We start from the raw sequence: 20,729 nt of genomic DNA on the forward strand, positions 1-20,729 counted from the left end.
GACCTGAAGTTGTTTTGCTGGAAAAGAAACAGCCATGCTAATTTTCCTGACCGCTTTTTGAATTCCCTCAGAGGAAAGCACTCCAGTAACATGAAAACAAAAGCAGATCTTTAAAAATATGCAAGTTTGCTTTCCTGCTTAATTAGCAAGTTACTTAACTTTCCTGGATTAACACTAATAACTTCATCAGTACAGAAGCGTGACCCTTTAAACGTATGTTCCTTTCCAGATATTGCTTCCTAATTTTAGGGGTTTCATGTTGCTGAAAGTATCTGAGCAATCATGTGTGGATATTTTGTAGTCAGAAGTATTTGACCAAGCTCCAGGAGTGGCGTTTCACGCCCTACTTTGAGCATTGCCGGAGCCAGCTGTCGCCCTGGCTCCCTGCAACAGCGCCAGAATCGTTCTGGCAGGATCACCGAAACTTCGCCTCCCTCCAACCTGGCTGAAGGCAGGCAGAATGGATCGCCGTGAAATCACCTCGGAAGCTGACAAAATGCACCAAAATCGTCTCTCCAGTGTCATCGAGGAGGAGGAAGAGCAAGATGCGGCTTACACGATTGTGACAGTCCTGGACAAAGTGGCCAACATTGTTGACAGCGTGCAGGCAAGCCAGAAAAGGATAGAGGAGAAGCACAGGGAGATGGAAAATGCCATCAAGACCATCCAGATTGACATGTTAAAGCTTGCCCAGGCTCATGGCAATACAGGCTTCACGGTGAACAAGTTACTGCAGAAAACCCGCAAAGTCAGCTCCACCATGAAGGAGGTGCGGGCGCGCGTGGAGAGGCAGAGCACCAGCGTGCGGAAGGTGGAAGCAAAACAAGAGGAGATGCTGAGAAAAAACAAATTCCGGGTCGTGATCTATCAGGTAACCATGAACCTAATTTATTGTGGTACTGTGGCCTTGCCACCTGCTCGGTGACTTCTGGTAGGTGATGGCTAACGAAGCAAAAGGTGTGGTCTGTCCAACATAGGAGTTATTTTATGCTTTCTTTAACACTGATCTGTGCTCCCCGGTGCCTTTCAGTGTGAACCTACTGGCAGCAGCACACAGGGTCTATTATTAGCGTTCGTAGGTTTCTGAGCCAGTCGTGTAAGATTAACTGCAGATCAGCAAGGACTATTTGCTGCCTCTCCGAAGGGTAATATGAGGCAGGCCCTGTAAATCTTGTCATACAAACCATGCCTGACATTCATCCTGTTATTTTTTTCACCGTATTAGGTAGAAGTGCAAACAGCAAAAGTGTTTTCAGGCTCCCTGAAATGCAGACTTTCTTCTAACACTAATTTCAAAGCATGGTTTGTTTAACTTGCAGCATTGCCCAGGCTTTCATACTGCTGACAAATTGGGACTTTTTTCATTGTCTCAGTCTATAGCAGTATATGTACAAACTAAGGCTCAGACTCACAAACCCTTCATGACCCTTGCACTGTCTACCTTGGAATTGGCTTAACAATTTGAACCACAGTGGGTAAGGAAATCATATAATTTCTTTCACTGACCTTATTCTGGGATGTTCATTGTGCATTAAATAATTGTATCTGAAGAGAAGTTTCATGAAACAGCATGGCATCACTTGCGTCTGTACAAACAGTGCAGACAGCTCTGGGGTCTTGTCAATGAGTGCTGTGAAACACATTTGGTCTGATCCTGCCTTTGCTGGAACTTCCCAGGTCAGTAGAAAGTAAGAGTGTTTGATATTTTGCCAGAAGCATAGTTGCTCCTTTTTACCAGCAAGTTGCTAAAGCGTCTTTCAAATGAGTTGTATTCCTCATTAGGCGTTCTTGAAAATGCCACCCCTCATGAGTAATATAATGCACCTCCATCACTCTTTTACACTCTGATCTTGCATCTGTTTGTACATAAAAGACATCATTTGCAATGAGTGGAGCTGTGTGTTTCACTGAGTTTATTCACCACAGTGAACAGCTGACAAATTCTTCATAACCTAACTTTCTTAAATAGTTCATTTTCCACTACTGGGAAAAAATAGCTGAAAAAAAGAGAAAATGCTGAAGGTAGGGAATATTACCTCTTTAATGATATGTTAGTACCATATACAGCCAAATTGTGCCTCCCAGATTTTCTGACTGAATGACTTACTATGGCTGTTCAGTAGAAAGTACAGGCCAAATCTGTCCTATTATTATCATTATTGCAAGCTGCATCATAATCATGGAATAGAAAACAGGCACTTTCACTTTTTCTTGCAAATCATTTCCTAGCTAAAGGTAATAAATCTCTGTGACTCCCCTGGCTAATGACATAATGCCATTTCATTGATGGACCTTTACCATAATGACTGCAGCAGAATCAATGCTTTGAAAATATTTTTTCATAAAACAGTATTCATTACATGATGTAAATTTTTCTGTTAGAAAGGCATGAGCTGTTGTTTACTAAAAATATAGTAAAATATGGCCAAAATGGATTTATATGCAGGTGTAAAGAACAGCCGTTTGTTCTTTCAGGTATTTCATACAAAAGGTGGCTCTCCCAGTGTGTGCTTTCCCAAAGAATCACCTTCAGTAGGAGTTTATGATCTCTCTGCTGGTTTTGCTGGACAAGAATGACCTGCACCCTATTCTGTATGTTTAGTTCTTAGGTGGTATTTTTCAGGAAGGGAAACAGCATTTTTTCCTGTCTTTCTGGTTTCCTCTTCCTAGAGTGGTTTAGAACTGTCAGTGAGAATATGAGTGACTCCCTCCTTAACTTCCATCCCTTTTGTAAGGTAGCTTGAACAACCTTTTCCCACTTGCACAGAGGAGAGGCAGATATGTGGATCCCTCTAGGATCAGCCATTTAACACTTTTCTGGACAGGGATAATTGCAGCACTGCACGAAACCTGGAACAGTCTAGGTAGGCAAGAGCGCATTGTAACTTCACGGCACAGGTATGCTAACAAAGGTCTCTTTCACACAAGTGCAGTGATTTTCACACTGCTGATTTGCACCAGGGTAGGCACACTGCTGCAGTGCCAAGACCTGAATGACTGGAGCCTGGCTAGGATGAGTAGGAGTCTGTTAATAGCTACGGAACCAGCGTATTCCCTGTGCTATACGTTACAAATGGATATAACCAAGTTGTTTACTCTGTGGCTGTGACTGACTGCTCTTCTGCAGAGAGGTGGTTTTTTCTGATGAGCTATTTGGAACATTGCGATGGGGCCAATGACCCGTGTGTTGCTGGCATGGAATCTTTACACGGGCGAGCACATGTGGGTCTTAGTTTTAACTTTTGCCAGAACATCAGCGTATGAAGAAAAAGGAAACACCAATTAAATACTAAAGATTTCCTTTCAAGTGGGTAGCTTTGATCTTATCATTGATGGAGGGAGTAGGCAGGTTGAAAAGGATCATTGGCTGAAGGAGATTGTCCCAAGAGATCTCAGCAATGATGAAAGGAGTTGGCAATATCCTCACATTAAAAAAAGACAAAGTGATCATCCTTGAGCAGAGCGATTAGGGAATTGAGACCATTCACTTTTAGAAGGCCATGTGGTTGAGGAAAAGATTCGGTAGCAGGCAGCTCTCCTCCCTAGGCTGACTGCATGATTAAAAATGCCAGGTTACTTCAGACTTTCTAGTGAAGTCTTTGACCCTGGAGTGCTATGTGCCCTGAGACTATAGTAGGGAATAAAAAGGATGTTGTAGGTTGTGCAGGTCGCTGCTCATTTCTGTTCAGGTTAGTCTGAATAACCAGCTGTAAGAGCTATCATTTTTCTGAACTCAAAGAGCATTTAACAGTTTAAATAATTCTGACTATATTATTCAGAAATTAAAGGGGATTTTTTTTTTTTAACCCTGAATGAATTTGTTTCATTTGCTTTTCTGCATGTCCTGCAAGTCCTATTTAAATGGAACTGTATAGGCACCAGAAAGTCCATGTTACTGTTACTGGGTTTTCTGTCTATTATTACTTCACATAAATGAGTAGCTACTTCCTATGAAGTGACACATATATTTGTTTCACTCGCTGCTGTCTGACATTAAAATTAGTGGATGTGTCATAAACCAAGATTATGGCTTGGCTGACCTACACATAGGGTTACAACTGATTTGTTTGCCCTGTGGTTGCTCCACTGCACACACCAGGAGAGGCTCACAGAAGCAGCCTTGTGTATGCCTCTGATATTATGCATAAATAATATATAAGTTAAAATTTATGTGTCTTGTCTCGCCCACTGACATTCTGTGGTACTAATGACTAGGGACAGTAAGAATGGTGAGATCAAGATGGGGATAATAATCTGGAAACCTGAGGTGGAAGCACCTTCATCTGAAGTGGCAGTAGAAATCAGGGCATCAGGAGCTCAGGAGATTGCCATTAATTTGATACCATTTGGGCATAAGAATGGCAGGCTCAAAAATGGCCCTGCAGAACAAAATCCTTAGCAGAATGGAGTTAAATAGCTCACCCAGAGCAGACTGTGCTAGGTGGCTCATATTTGATCATTTTTCTGTTTTGCAGACACACAGGAGGTCTTATCCTTTCTCATATTTATGTACCTGGTATCTTACCTCATAACAGATAGTCTGGAAAAGCAACAGGTGGTAGTGCATTGTGTTGAAATGCAAACTGAAGCTTGCAATGGGTTTCTGAAGGTGTGTTTCTGTCTTTGTCAAATGTGCAATATCTTCCTTGAAAATCTTGATACAGAAAAGGTGTGATACTAAAAAAAATGTGCTCAAAATTAGAAGCTGTCCGTTCATAGAAAGAAATATAGACAAGAAACCAAATTACTTTTACAGCTGGAATAATGTTAATTTTAGTGTACATGATGCTGATTCCTGTACTTTTAATTCTGATCTGAAACCATAAATTGATGTCTTCAGTCCTGAAGACAACAGGGTCTGGACAAAACTGCCTTCTAGAACTCATGGGAAGAGAAGAAACCCAAATTGTTATTAAAGTGCAGCCTGAAAACTTAATGGGGAAAAAAAATAGCGTGAATTGGCTGACTACCTCTGACAGCAGAACACTAGCCTCAGCAGCCCAGCAACACAGGGCCTTTGTTGGAGTATTGTGGTAGAAACTCTAAAAATATTTTTACAGCTGGGATAGGTAATTGCCTTTGCTGAGAAAACAGAGAATAAAATAAACCCAATTATTGTGTCAGAGAGTGTCACGAGAGCCCTTTGTTTGCATTGTCGAGCCCAGTGCTCCAGTTCAAAGTGCAGGGCTGGCCCCGTGCTGTGCAGCAGCCACTCATGGAGAAGCTATCAACCAGCTAAAGAAAAACTGTGTTTCTAGTGACATATTTTCAAGGAATGAGGAGAAAGAAAAAGTTTAAAAAGTTATAAAAAAACAGACGCTGGGCTGCTTCTGTGTTCCTAAAATGAAATCGTTTCCATATTTCACAGGGCTTTGTCCATACAAGCTGGACTCAACACCATTGGCTCTGGTGCCCCCAGACCTGTTTCTCTGGGATGATCCTCACAACAGGACAGGCTGTCCTCTTCGCAGTGCTGCCATTGATTTTTCTCCACCTATTAGCACTGAGTGGTGGAAACAGCTGATCTTAATTTACATTTGCACTGGATGCAGCTGTTCAGGGCTTCCCTTGGGGTTGCCCTGCAAGTCAGCAGAGGAGTGCAGTTACAACATGAGCCTCCTGTGTCATGCCTCTTGTCCGTGGTCCTAGAGGCTGCTCAGAATTCTGACCAGGAGCTGTGGCTGGCTGCTGTGGGCATATGCATATCTTAGAATGGAATCACAGAATCATTTAGATTGGAAAATTCCTCTTGAGATCATCAAATCCAGCTGTTCAGCTAAACCCTTCATTCCTGAGGCACAGATTTGGGAATAGACTAGACAGGGGACACAAAGCTGGGGTTCATGTTCTCAACACTACTGAAGATAGCTGAACCTTGCAATTATTCCCTTACTACAGGAAAAAAAGTTGATCAAAACAGCACAGGAATGGAGATGAGGAATATGTGAAGTCACAAACAGGAAGTTTAGGATCTGGGACAGGACTCATCTTGCCAGGCATTAATTAGACATCAGTAACACAGATGTTTGTAATTTGGCCTGTATATTCCTTTTCAAGTGGCGAGAACTGTGTGGAACCTGGTTCTCCCAGCCTGTTATAGACATCTACTTCTGGATACAGCTCCTACTTTATAAGTATCTGCTCTCCCCATATAGTTAAAACGTTGTCCAGAAATGAGTTCATATGGAGCTCTCACTTGTACTTGAGAACTCTTCCCTGATCTAGCTGACTTGTAGGAGCAGTCACCATGTGATGAATGAATGAATCAAAACATTACCAATTTTTTTTCCCCATCACACCTTGTGATGCTTTTTCCCCTTCACTTGCAAGGGGCTTCTAGAAAACTTGGAAATGAGGAATTTCACCAGTTTGATTGCAAGCCTGCAAACTGACCTGCAGAGCTATTCCCTGGTCTACTTCCATAAAGCAATAGCAGAGCAGAGAAAGTGTGAAGCTTTTGTTATCCCCTGAAGCTGCAGTCGTTCTTTTTATGCAGCATGTGGTAGGCTGGAGCCAAGGGCTTCTCCACTGATGTGGTGTAACTGGGAACTGGTTGCTTATTGACTGCTGCAAGCCACAGACAATGATAATGGGAAAATTAGATGAGTTCCTTTCTAGTCATTGTATGCTGGTGGTTGAATTAATGAATTTGTGTCAGAATTTAAATAAAAAGGATGTGTCTTAGTCTTCACAAAAGAGAAATGAGGGGAGTTGACTGTTCCAAACTGGTTTTCCATTGTGTAAAAATAATTCTAAATGCAGCAACTGCACTTAGCCATAAAGTCTTATATGCTGAAGTGTTTACCTGATAAAATTTCATAGGTGGCCTTTTAAAATAATCCTGTTTCTCTCTCATCTGAGCAATTTTTGGCCTGCTGTCAGAGATTCTGAAATGACATATTTGCAGAAGAAATGAGGGGATCACTTGAGATTTATAAAGCTTCACTCTTAACTGTTAGAATATGAGTAAAAGTACTGAATGATTTGTAATTGGTTATTCATCAGTGGTTTCATGTTGATTTAGAGCACAATTTCAAGGAGGTGTTTTAATGATTTACCTTGGCTACCAGTCTGAATAACAAATCATTCCTCCAACATGCAAATTTCTAAGATTTGTTTAAAACATTGTGACAATGCAGTTTCCTGCCCATAAGCTGCTCATCATTTGCATCACCAGTTGTCATAGACACTGCAGCAATGCCAGAGCAGGCGCTGGGTAGCCTTTGACCATTTTGTTGCCTCGTGCTCTGCTTCAGAATTGTCAGGTGATCACCAGTCAGTCCCATCTGTCCTTGTGTTAATCATCACCTGTACTTTTCATGTCATACACCCCAAGGCTGAAAGATCATTTGCTGTGACCTTTTCCCTGTACAACACAATGACTCCAGGTTATGGAGTTTCATCAGTCTCTCCTCCTTACTTATGCTGTGAGCAGTCTCTTTAAGACCATTTTGAGTCTTGATTTTATATATACAGTACATAAGTATATATATACATATATATACATATATGTCATTTTAGATATATAAAAATGAATTATTTATTTAGTCATTCTGATTTTCTGAGTTTTTTTTTTATTTTAAAAAGCTTTGTTCTGCTAAAGTATTGATTGAAATTAGGTAATAGTTGAGAGCTGATAACTGTTGCCTTTATTAAAGCTGTTTAGAGTTACATTTTCAAGCTATTTGGAAAGAGAGCACAAAACCAGTTTATAGCATTTCTTGCAAATATTTATGTGTAATACAGTGCATTACCTTTTTTCCTCTCCGCCAGTTTTGGAAGCCCAGTTTGAGTTTTGAAATACAAAGCTTTGAATACCTATACCAAAAACCACAAAAGGACAAGGGATGTAAAGCTCTTGAACTGGCTACATTCATTAAAATGCCCTCATAGTCCATTTTTTTTTCTTTTCAACTGACATAATAAAATTATTGCTGAAATTATAATTAAAATGTTCATGAACTTAAGAAAAGCCTAAGTATTGTTTTACAGTGATATTATGTCGCTACTTCGCTTAGCAAATGAAGTGAATTCTAAATGAAAAACACATATCTTCTTAAGGAAAATAAAGTACTGCTGCTATTAATTATTGATCCCATCTGTGCTCCCAAAGAGTGGAAATTTAGCTAATAACTTTGCTAGGGAATCTTCTCAACAACCCTTTTTTCTTTTCCCAGCCTGGCAGTTCTTGCTGAAGGCATGTCATTCTTCCAGCAGCCCCCTTTGCCTCCCTAGTGCAGCACTAAGGGAAGGCTGCTTTTAGAGCCAACCTGATCTTTGCCAAAGCACCACGGCTGCAAAATACCTGAGACATTGCTAAACAATTTGCTCTGCCATTTCCCCCTTTCTCTTCCCAGACAGGAGGAGAGCCTGACTGTGCAGGCAGGGTTATCAAGCAGGCACATTCTGAAACAGCCTCTTTTCCCCTGCACATTTCAATTAGCTGAGCACTGCCACCTTGAGAGTCTCATAGGGCTGATTAGAGGCATTGCCACATTTAAGATTATTTACCTACTGGTTTTAAGGTTTCAGCATGGTGGAAAAGTCAGTGTGTTTCCCTTTGCATGGTTGAAGAGCAGGTGCATTAGCCTTCCCTCATAAATGCTTTACTATAGCCTATGGGAAAAAAAATCCTACTGCTTTGATCCCTTCTTTGTGGTTAGAAGACGCCCGCAGTGCCTGCAGACTGGTCACTGTTCCCTCCCATGGGTGCTGATCAGCCAGAATTTTGGCAGCTGATGGAAAGCTTGAAGAGCAAAAGGAGGGTTTAAAAGACACAGTCTATGTCCCCTCGAAAATTTTCTAATTGTGAATGAAATTGAAATGAGAGCAGGGGGTGAAAATGCCAGTGATGGAGTCAGAGTTTGTTAGGTTTCAATGCCATGGTGGTCTCCTTCATCAAAGCTGAGGGTTAGTTATGTGTTTACTTTGTATTCAGCCAGGCCCTTAAGAACTCAAAATTCTTTGGCTAGGCATATTTGAGAGGTTAAATACTAAAAAAAATAGGAAAAAACAAAGTTCAGTTTAAGATGCTTTCTTAGCAAACTTGCCATGCCAGGGGCTTCATCAGCCACTCCTGAATTGTTCAATTGCTCTGTTATGGTGTTATACCTCTAAGTTTTATATGTTAAGTTTTTCCTTAAGCAGTGGATCTAACTACCCTGCAGCTACAACTGCAAAGGTCTCCAGGATTTTCCCTTACCATTCAACCAATGCTTTCAGTCCCTTCTTTGCTACCACAAAATCTGAAGTCTCTCTCCTTTCAGGCTTCATGTCCTTCCAGACACAAGCATTTCTCAAAAACATTTCCAGTTTCAACACACCATCTAATCTGACTCCTTTCTCCCCTCCCTCCTCCTACACCCATTCATAACACACAACCCCTCTTCTCAGCCCCCTTGTCCCCTGTCAACGTTCAGCTCTACAAGCAAGGTACCTGAGCCATGACATGTTTGCTCAGAACAGATGTCAGCTTGTAGGGGACAGAGAGAATGACTCAGAACACAGCCAGTGTTCTGCTCTTCTGGCAGAAGAGCACTTACTTTGTGTCAGAACCCAGCTCCATTCTCTAATTGGTGGAAAATGCCCGAATGTTTCTGTGTTAGTGGAGGGGCCATGTAAGGGTGAGAAGGTGGGAGATGCATAATACAAGTATGTGTGTTACACTTCTTGTACAAATCAAAGACAACTTTCAAATCAAACACTTTCATGACAGATTTACCAATGTTTTTCTTGGAAGAGAAGGAAAAGATATTGTTCTGTTTGAAAGGTCTGTTTCCAGTGTGTTGAGTGGTGGATAACTTTTGAGGAGATTATGGCCAATGAACAATTATGGCAAACAAGCACACCAGGACCAGTGTGAGCAACCTCTGCAGGTGCTCCTTCTAGAAGGAGTGATGAAAACGAAAGGGAATGCTCAGCTTCCACTGATTTGTTTTCTGATTCTGGCCTGTGCATGTCTTTGTGGTTTGCCAGTAGATAAGGCAACCAGAGTACATGTCCTATGTATTAATCAATAGACAGTCCCTATGACTGCATGCCTCTTTCCTCAAGAAATCATGTTAAAAATTATTGACTGCTTGGTATAATATTTTACTGTGAAATAATCTCCTGTCCTGATTTTAGACCCTCCCTTACCTCCCTTGAGCGGTGGTGGTGGGTTCTTCCTAGCAAAGTGCTTAAGCAGATTTTTAACAAAAAGCTTGAAAGCAGCAGCATCAATGGCTCAACTCCCTTCTCACCCTCCCCAAAGACTGGACTGCCCAGTCCTGCTATTCCCAGTCCCATCCGCTTTATAGACAAGGAGAAAGCTCTCACCCAATTTAGGACTTTGTTCTGTGCTGCTGAAATCAGTAGGTGCTTGATCTTTTGGTTTTAGTGAGCTTATAAAGGAGCTGGTAGCTATATGCTTTGACTCTGTCTCTTTCCCTCTTGGTATTAAAGTTTCTTGTTCCTGCCTTAGGAAGGATGAGCTCCTCTTTTCTCTCTGCCCCACAGATAACTAATGATAAGAAGAAATGAGTTAGGAGCAGGAGAGAGAGAAATGAAGCAGTAGCTCACCTACTGAGCCTAAATCACTGAATTTTTATTCCAAAACCTTCCTAACATGCTAGACAGGCTCACTAATACTTTCCACTTCGGTAACATCCAGAAATCTTGAGAGGAGATAGAAACTCACACTAATGTTTTGCCTTGCTACATTTGATTCTGCAAGATGTGTGCAGAGACCAAAGAAAATAAGAAAATCAAAGATTTGGCGAAGTTCATGCTGCGAGTCTGTAGGAGAATGAAAATGTTTCTCAGGATCTGCATGCAGCTCTAGTTTCTGCGTCTCATCTACAAGATCTTCATCTCACATGTTCTTGTTCATAACTTTTGATTTTAACATGTGTAGGAAAGCTAAATTGCTCTCTTCTGTAGCTAACAGACTAAAGGTAAACAGAATAAAAATCTGGCAGTTGACAAAAACTACAGACAAATTCTTCTTCCAGAGGAAGACAAATATTGCAGAGAAAATAGTGTCTCTGCCTTCCCTCCTTTTAAAAAATAATCTTCATATGAAAGGCATATTCCTCTCCCCATATTGTATTCATCTCTGTATGTACTGAAATTTCAGAACATTCATTCTGGAAATATTTTTGTTACCATTTCAGCTAAGGAGTGGGGTATAATTTAAAAACTTTGAGGAATTACTATCCAGCTGTGTTTTTAGTTAATTTTCAGGAAAAAAGAGATTATGTTTATGTGTAGAAGTCTTTATATAATTAATGTTAATTTGCACATTAATGAAGATTATTCGCAAAGCATTGTAGTTTTGTTCCTGCTGATTTTGACAGATGAGTTGAACAACATTCTGCTGTAATCAATGTAACATAATTTGTCCCTATTTTTTTCTAAGCATTAACAGCTATTTTACTAGAAGGTTTTTATTGAAGCCAAGGCATGATGAGAGACTCTTAAGTAGGCCTTATCTGTCAAATAGCTCAATGTATGTTATTTTATGTATTGCTAGCACTCAGTAAAATAACATGACTCATTACTAATGAGTCACTGTGAAAAATGACAGACATCTTTTTGGCTGGAAAGAGGTCCACAGCAAAATATTCAGTTAGCCTTACTTGCTAATCATGGGTTCACAGCTTCAATATCTCTCCTATTGTCTACATTAGGATGATAATAGTAAGGGTAGAGTCCTGACACTGCCACGCCTCAGAAATCAGCTGAAGTAGTTAGTACTAATGAGAAACAGCTTAGACAAGTGTCATACAGCTGTTGTACATGCAGCTGTTTGCACCCCAAAGAGCTGCTCCTCCTGGGAGAAGAGCACAGGCACGTGCATGGAAAAAGCTGGTAGGGAAGAAGGGGGTGGCATTGTCTATCTCGTATCCCTCCTACAAGTTACAGTTTTTCTGCTCTGCATGCACTGCACTTCTAGATAGAGGCAACTCACTGCCACTGAGCCACAAATTTGTACTGTCCACGCAGATCAGGGAAACAGCTTTCTTATGAGATTCTCCCTGTTCAGATAAATCCTTCATTGCCATAAACTTTTTTCCCTTATTTTTCCTCTTGGATGTCCTTAACCACAAGCTCTTTGTTGGTAAATTTTTTGTTTACTGTGGACAGTTTTTGGAAGTCTTCCATGTTTTTGAGCTTTGAGCCGCTAGCAATTTTTCTTTGGAGAGGTTGCATGAATTCCTAGGGCTAAGATATCTAGGATAGTCACCATTTCCAAGCATACTGCTGATACACATTAGATGTGTCATATAAATATATAATTCTGCATTCTCAAACAGGCCACCAAATTCACCACAGGAGACAGAGGTGCTTGCTCAGGAATATAATTCATTTCTGGATGGAATAAATCATGTTCACCTCAGTGATGGTGCAGGTGCTGAATGAATTTTGTATTACCAAATAACAAATAACATCTCCCTGCTTTACTTGTGCAGCCAGCACATGTAAGTCAATATGTTGGGGTTTATTCCCTTCTGGGCAGCAACAGCAGTGTTTGCTAAGTTGCAAACAGTCAAAAATGCACAATTGTCTTGGTAATAGTAGTAAACTGAAGCTACTCATATCATTGAGGCATTTGCTTGGACAGTGTACAGCTGACGCCAGCCCAAGAGCCTTTTTTGTCTACAGTGTCTGATTTTATTGGTGAGGAATGATGGATCTAGCTCTGATCCAGAGATGCAGATAAGCTCCAAAAAAACCAAAAAACCAAAACAACAACACCTAGACAAGTCTGGTCTGAAAACCATTAGAGGCCAGGACTCATAGGACCCATTGCATTAATTAATTTCAGGTAGAACCACAGTGAAAAGAATTCTTTAATCAGGGATATAATATCTTTAGAGAACTTGTCACAGATTTCTTTTGCCATTTGTGTTCTCCATAGATTGAGTACGATGGTAAAAGCCTACCTTACTTTGTAACACTATTATATTTCAGTTAGCACTAATTAACTGTAAGCCAACCAAAAAAAAAAAAAAAAAAGAAAAATAAAAAAAGAAAAAAAGCTTGAACCACCATCTTTTTGAAACACACTTGACTCTCTGCTTTTATTCACAGGAGGAAACTGAGTGTCCTTCATCTCTCTCTGTTATCAAAGAGATGACAGCAGGTGAAACAATAGAGGATGATTTCTTCCCACCTGATGATCTGTCTTCTGATGAAGAATATTATATCGAAGAAAGCAAAGCAACCAAGTTCAAGAAATCGGGCATGAGACGCATTGATGACATCAAAAAGGCATTTTCAAGGGAAAATATCCAAAAGACAAGACAAAATTTTGGCAAGAAGGTAAACAGGCTTCAAACTAGGATAGTAACCCCTGAGAGGAGAGAGAGGATCAGGCAGTCAGGAGAGAGACTGAGACAATCTGGGATAAGGATCAAGAAAACCATTTCACAAGCTGCTCCCACAAAGGAGACATTCAAGATCCATAAAAAAAGTAAAGAACGAACAGGAGCCGAAGGTCAGGAGGGGATCCAGGAAGCCAGTGTACACATCGCCTCTGAGCTCCCAGCAGCAGAGCCCTTCACTGAAGAAATCTCTTACACAGAAGTGATCACTAAGGTAAAGAAAGACAAGAATAGTGCAACAAAAGGTGCTTCCCAGTCAACTGAAATAGGGGTGACTATCCCAGAAGTTGTCCTTAAGCAGGAAAGAAAAGAAGGAGGAGGTGATGATGACGTCCCTTTGCTAGACTTAAAGCAATCAGTATAAGGAGTCAATGAGCACACACCCCATACTGTCCTCACTGAGCAAGAGAGAACACAGTATGTACTCACTCAGCTTTAGAAAAATGTGTGAATTTGTGTTATATCACAAACCCTGCTGGTGTTGTTCTGCCATCCACATAGATGTCTGTAGTGTTGTCTTCCTGACAGAAGTCAAGCCATGCAAACTGAATGAAGGGATGAAGGGGCTCCCCCTCTGTCTCAGTGTGTGCTGATAGCCATCGTTAACCCAAATGGAACCCACAATGTCAAAGGGAGATGGGAATCTGCTGCATTTCCAAGATTGATTTAGCAGTCACTTTACATCGTTTCATGTACAACAGTATAAAATTTATTTCCATTATGTTATACCAACTCATCTAATCAGAAAACAATAGCAAAGCTATTACTTTGTATTAGCAAAAGGAAGAACTATGAAAAATGTCGTTTAGCTGTAGAAGAATTATCTCTTAAGGAACCACACAGAAAAAGCAGGAAGAGCATATTCCTGCTTTACCCATGGTATGAAAAAATGTGGCAGGAATTATAGGGTTTTGAGTAAATTGTGTTTTTTCTTAGTGGAAAAGAGAAACTCCTGAAATAACTACAGGTTATTTCCAGACTTCTGGAATAGGAAGGTTCATTGTAAGTAAGCAATTTTGTGCATTTATGGAGTAAGAATAAAAAAGAAGACACATTAAATATGGAATACCAGGGGGAAAAAGGAAGGAGGTACCGTACTCATGTTTTGGAAAGAGGAAATTGTGAGAAAGGCAATGATATGAAGCAGTAAAAGTGGAATAAGATGAATGTGTAAGTTCTGGATAAATTGAGAGAAAAATTAGAATATTATAACTACAGTTTTCTTGAGATCTTTTAGAAAACTATTATTCTTTACAGATGATCATAGGGTTTATGAGCATAACTGACCAGACAAGGGAATTGTTTTGTTTTTCACTCTCTGTCTTTTTTCCAAGCTTCACTGCAATTAAAATCTATTCTACAAAGTCACAGATGTACAGGGCCAATCCATAACCCAATTCTTTTTTTTCCTATCATCATCATTATTGACCAGTCACAGCCTCAGGGATTATGAGACAGACACCCTTTGGACTATGGAATGCTGTTTATTTGCAACTCTCAGGAGCCAGTGCCCTGACATCAGATATGTTTGTAAACATGACTGCTACGCTGACATGAGTGCAGGACTGTATTGCTCTCTTCATTCTTAAATGGAGTTGCCTTCAAAGCACTTATCTAAAGCAATGTTAGTCATTACTATCTGTGTGAAACTTGTACAATACTGCCAAAAGCTGTATGATTGTATTTAATATCTTGGGTTCATTTTAACAGAAGAGCATAAATTGGTTACTATATACATTGTTTGAAGACTTCCAGCTAATTGTTAATCTATCATTCAAATATAATTAGTTTGATTTCAAGTATTCTGCCTGCCAGTTCTTTCATTTAGATTGGTGTACATCCCACTTGAAGTGAAACAGCTTTAGCAATAGTAACTAGGGAACACTGGTTGGGGAAGGTCAATGTTTTACTGTATCAGTGACATTTCAAATCAAATTAATGTTGTCAGATTGGGAGCAGCAACTCCACTGAGTGGAAAGGCAGGATAGAGCAAGAGAAGGAGATGGGGAAAGGAACACATTTCTGTCAATAGCAAATTGTTCATCTCCACTCTATTATAATCACATGCAAAAAGGAAAGAGCATTTTGCTTGTAGGATATACTGAAGGTTTTGCTTAGTGCTCTTTACTAGTGATAAGAAGCCTTTTTGGAGCAAAGTCACTTTATGTTCTTCAGTTCTGTATCAAATTCTAGCTATCTTCAGTGAAATACTGTATGATTTTTCTGGTTCTTCAGTCATATGGTCTGCATTCTGCTCTGCAAGATTTGGCATTTTTCTAAATTGATAAACAGGGTTTAGTTATTGAAATGAAAATGTTGATGTTCAAATAAGATATTTCATTGCATTTTTATACAGCAGAACACTATGTGATAGAACATCATTGCCTGTAGATTTTCTTTATATAGCATTTAATTTTTTCATTTTGCTTGACAAAGAAAAGAAGTGATGCAGTTTCCATGGAGCATATCATGTAGCACCAGATATAACCTCTATCAAATATCTATTTTTTAATGTTTACTTCTAGCTTCAGTTGGTCAGAGGATGATTTTTTTTTCATAGCAAGCAGTGAGTCCCTCAGGTGTGCAAATTATTTCAAGTATTATATTTTTTATTTTAAATTACTATCACTGTTACCGACCTGACTTTTACATGTACCAAGAGCTCAAAGTTAAATTACTCCATATCCCCTCATAATGGTAGGGGTGGGGTTTGCACTATGGTTTGCAACCTCAGTTTCTGTGAAACAGCACAGACCTTTGCTGCTTGAAGTCTCCCCCATGTTTTTCATAATTTCCAAAATAATGATCATGAAGCCAAATCCTTCAGCCTTCTCAGAAAAAAAATTCTCAGTGAAATTGGTTGATGTACAGCTGCACTGCAGGGAGGTCTGGTGTACTTCTTTTGAACAGTTGGTTTCACTTGAAAAGATAATCTTGCGGGCACTGTTGCTCCTAGCTAAATGGAAAAAAGGGACCCTGTCCCTGTCTGCTCTGTTTTCCAAGAAGAAAGCTGGCACTCTGTACTTCATTGTGGGTGTGAGTGTGAATATCAAACTTCCTCATGGAATGAGACCCGCAATTGCCAACTGCAGAGTAACTGGCTATGCAAAGGGATGAACTACTTTCTTAGACACTTGCTATACAAAAAGTGTTTACAAGGAAAAAAAATATTAACAAAGTCCTGACTGCAAGTCCTTCTTTCATAACATCCAACAACAATTTCTTTTGCTTTGAATTTGTGCTAGTGAAAGAAGCCAAGCACATTTTCTGCCAATAGGCATCTGTCTATTAAAAGAAGTATTAATCATCCTTCAGTTACAGGGTAGACAGCAGTGGTGGTTAACACAAAAGTACTTCAACCATTCCAGGGGAAGTATGGACTGTGTGTCGTCTTCTTTTTTTAAACTAAACTGATGCAAAATACAGAACAAAAAGCAGTTAAGAGGTTTGAGTTTGCAGGATTCAAGCACTAATGCAAACAAAATGAGTACTAATAGAGCAAAAATGGTGTTCAGATGTGTTTACTCTGAGAAAACTTTAAAACCTTTCTTCCTGCTAATAATGGGGGGTGTGCACACCTTCCTTACAAGTGGATATAGGTTTAGAAACGAGTTAATAGGTGCAAAAGGCACTTTTGCAAAGATAAACACTTCTTTTTCTATGATTGTTTGCATTAAAAAGTGACTGTTCAACAAAATTGTCACAGCCATTAGTAAAACCACCCAGCAAGTTTAGAAATGCAAAATCAAAGGAACTGTATATTGAAATATATGCAGATAAACATAAAACTTTACCATTAATTTAATTATCTTGTCGTTAAAACTTTAATAATGCTAGGGATGATGAAATTTTAACTACAAAGTTGAATTTAAAGTAATTATATTATGAAAAATTACTGTATTAAAAAGAAAGATAACATCTACAAAAGAACCACCATAAGATGTCAGAGCATTTGTCACTATCATAAGCACTTTTTTATGTAGTGCTTCCATTATGAGCAAATTAGTTGATTATATTCTCACTTGCTTTATAAGAGTTGCCAAATTTACACCTGCAGCTATTTTCCCTCTGATATTCCCAGGGTAAATAAATGTAGTATTTTTGCTGTGAACAGAGTAAGCTGATTTATGTGCAACTAACATAATCTCTATGTATCACCTGCCAATTCCCACCCCTTTGTGAGAAGGAGCCGCCACTTTGACAATAACAATGCGATACTGGCCGCAGCTGAAGCCTACTTGGTGGTTCTCTCTTCCATAGCTGTCCATCCTTACTTCGAACTGCAGAGCAGTGCAACACCCCTCAAAGTCCAATGACCAGGATTCTGCACTGTTTTCAGATACAAAGAGAAGATGTACGTCAGGTCTGTTCTCCGAGGCTTTCTGTAGACAGGGCAGCAGTACATATTCCCATGTTGCTTCCTTGCGTCGTTCGGCGCTGTCGTGCTAACAGCGTACACGTGGACTACAGGAAGGCTTGTGAACAGCACCTGGGAATGTTAAAAGGCACACAGGGCTCAGCATTACAGAAGCAGGATAGGGTGTCTGAATTCTTAACAGCAGAACTAGATTCAGTGATGGCCTTCAGCAAAAGCACCTCAGCAGAGGTACACGTGAGAGTGCAAGTCCTACACTCACCACTGTGCTGACACTAACTGTAGGCCCATGGCAGCTCAGGGACAACAGCCATCAGGAAGCCGGTTGGAAGGAAAGGAGAGCAGAAAAGTAGAAACATGGAAACCTGCATGCTGTGGAGGTAGATGGAAAAATGGCAGGGTGGTTCTAGGAGGGACAGCAACCATTGCCTTTTTCCCCTTCCTTTATCCCTTTCACTGATGTTTCCCATTTTTCCCCCACCTCCTTTTTCCTGCATGTCAGGACTGGAGCTACAAAAACCAAGCTGCAACCAAGCTTGTTACCTCTGCACTGCTGACAGTGGAGCTTCTAACATCCAAGGTGCTTCTTGGGTGTTTATCCAAACTAGATCACCTCAGGTCTTCCACCAAGATAAAGTATTCATTGTCAGGAGATAAAACAGACCCAGATCCAAGAGCAACATGGAACCCTGCTGAACACTCCAGAGCACTTGAGTAAACTCCATGTTTGAAGGGGTCTTTTAACAAACCAGGCAACAGAAGTTAAAGCTGGCAAGGTTTGGTTTGGAAAATTTTCTCTCAGTCAGACACAGCAGTGTTTTACCTATGGACAGGAATTATCTCAATTCCAATTCCAGGACAGTTAGCATTGGCTTGGGAAAAGTGTACCAGTGCAAACAACAATTTTCCCTGAAGTGTTATTACTCCATAGCCAGATTTTAAATCTGCTTAGTCACATCAGTAAAACATAACTCAATGCATGGATAACTGAGTGCAAGCCCAGAACTAATACTCTGCCTCATATTAAAACACAAACACTAGGGATTTCTAGTCAATCGAACAATGACCTCCATATCAAACCTAGCCCAGGGCTTTGGAAGCTTTGATAAGGTCCCCCTTGGTCAGTCAAAAGAAGACTGGCTATGGGGTGCACTATTTTATTCAAATATAACTGTGCTGCTAGGGCCCCTGAAGCCAAGAAGTCCAGCATCTGGTCTGCTCTAGTGCTACGCATACTAAATTCATTTTCTGACAGAAGTCTTTCTGTTCACTTCTGGTAGGTAAAGAGTCTGTCCTCTTCCCAGCACCACTAGTGTTGGTTACCCTCTTAAAACCTGTAGTGAAACCACTGCTGCAGGCACTCAGCATTCTTCCTGGTTTTCCCAGAGCACGTGCAATATGCCACAGCCTGCTACACTCACTCGATCCTCACCTTTGGTGCTGACTCGATCAGCTTGCTGTTCCTGCGGTCCCAGCCCGCCCCTTCGAGGAACAGGCCGTGTATATAAACCCCACCGATGTCAGCAGGAGGAGGGCCAACAACATCTTCTTTCATCATCTTGGTTACTTCACTGTACAAAACAACGCTGTCCAGTTCCCACCCTTTGGCTAAATTCATGCGAGTTGTCTCTTGCCTCATGGCCGTTAGGAATCCCTAAGGAGACACGCAGGAATATGACAGAGAGGGTTTTTTAAAAAGCCTTGCATTTAAACCATTTACAACTTTTTTTTTTTCTTATGTAAGAGACACCAGCTGTATTAAAGCTCATCCCACAGAATTTCGTGTGCATATAAACTACATTTGGTAGTGTAAATCCAGTACAAAGTATCCATACATAATTGGTATGCATACATTGGTGCTAAGCAGCTCCCAAGTTGGCTTACTCAACATATCAGAAGTGTCTGTATAATTCACCTCTCATGCCTTTTTTACAACCAACCAGATGGAGAGAGGTTTATAAGGCTGTCAGATTGATGTGTTTTGAGAGATTCCAAACATAGGTGATTTCTAATTTCTCTAACACTGGCTATATTATTCATCTTTTCTTATAACAACATTGTAAGAAATGCTTTTCAGTCAACAAATAAGCATTTTACAGAACATAAAGGAAGTACCAGCTGGAATCATGCCATTAAATACTGAAATGCCTCTGACACTTGGCTCGTTGAAGTCTTTATATACTACAATAACATAGTGTTTCAGACAACAGCAAGATAAACCCAGAGCACTTCAGAAGCACAGAATAAAACTGACTCTTCTAGAGAGTTACAATCTCATGACATTGGTATAAGCTATCAAAAGACAAGCCAGGCTGAAAATGCTGGTTAGCTTCCCTGATACAGCTGTCCATGGGAAAGCACAGGACGTGAGAAGTGCCTTAGTCCTTAGAGATGGGAGGGCAGACTCCTTTGCTTTTCCAATGGTCATGCTGTAGATGTGCATGTTATTTTACCTTGTGGAAACCCATTTGTGTAGTGAGGAGGTGAATTAATAAAACACACACACAAAATTGAATATGCAAGAGCAATGAAAAGGACACCTAGGAAAGAGTAAGTTTTCTGACATATTTCAGAACAGGGAACTAAAGCATCTGGAGACAGAGAATGGGGTGGGGGGATAGAGAGCCACATGAGGAACGCACAAAGGTGAGAATCAGCCAACAGTACAGCAAGGAAGAAATCAGGATGGGAATGAGGGAATTGAAAAAACTTTTTCTTCAATATTCGCAGAGCGGGATGCTCTGCTGAGCGACTGTTAGGGCCAAAATGAATGGAAAGAAGTCAGATATGGGAAAATCAGCAAACTGTCCACTGAACGCAGGGGCCAGTCTCTGGCTGATAGGACTGGAGTGCTCCAAACACTTGGTAGCCATACAATACCCTTCAAGTTATGAGAATATGAGGTGACTTTCAGGAACCCAGATGTTTCTGTTAACTTACACAGGTTGCTCCTCATTAATATAATACCAGAGACCCCAGGACAAGTG

General features: G+C 40.4%; 2 protein-coding genes across 2 annotated transcripts in view; one reads left to right on the forward strand and one right to left on the reverse strand.

Annotated features, from left to right (window-relative positions):
- The first annotated feature begins 457 nt into the window (after positions 1–457).
- CAVIN4 (caveolae associated protein 4) lies at positions 458–15,166 on the forward strand. Its single transcript, XM_053981758.1, has 2 exons — positions 458–871; positions 13,075–15,166. The coding sequence occupies exons 1-2, from the start codon at positions 461–463 to the stop codon at positions 13,729–13,731; spliced, it is 1,068 nt and encodes a 355-aa protein (XP_053837733.1). The 5' UTR covers positions 458–460; the 3' UTR covers positions 13,732–15,166.
- A 1,972-nt stretch (positions 15,167–17,138) lies between these two features.
- Positions 17,139–20,729, reverse strand: part of LOC128805918 (dynein axonemal heavy chain 5-like) — a 147,201-nt gene continuing 143,610 nt past the window's right edge. The window contains exons 75-76 of the mRNA XM_053974941.1: positions 19,175–19,396; positions 17,139–17,856 (exon numbers count right to left, since the gene is read on the reverse strand). Coding sequence (XP_053830916.1) covers positions 17,638–17,856; positions 19,175–19,396 — 441 coding nt within the window. The 3' untranslated portion in view covers positions 17,139–17,637. The remainder of the gene's footprint in view (positions 17,857–19,174; positions 19,397–20,729) is intronic.

Source organism: Vidua macroura, chromosome 1 (genome assembly GCF_024509145.1).
Source record: "Vidua macroura isolate BioBank_ID:100142 chromosome 1, ASM2450914v1, whole genome shotgun sequence".
Taxonomy (NCBI): Eukaryota; Metazoa; Chordata; class Aves; order Passeriformes; family Viduidae; genus Vidua; species Vidua macroura.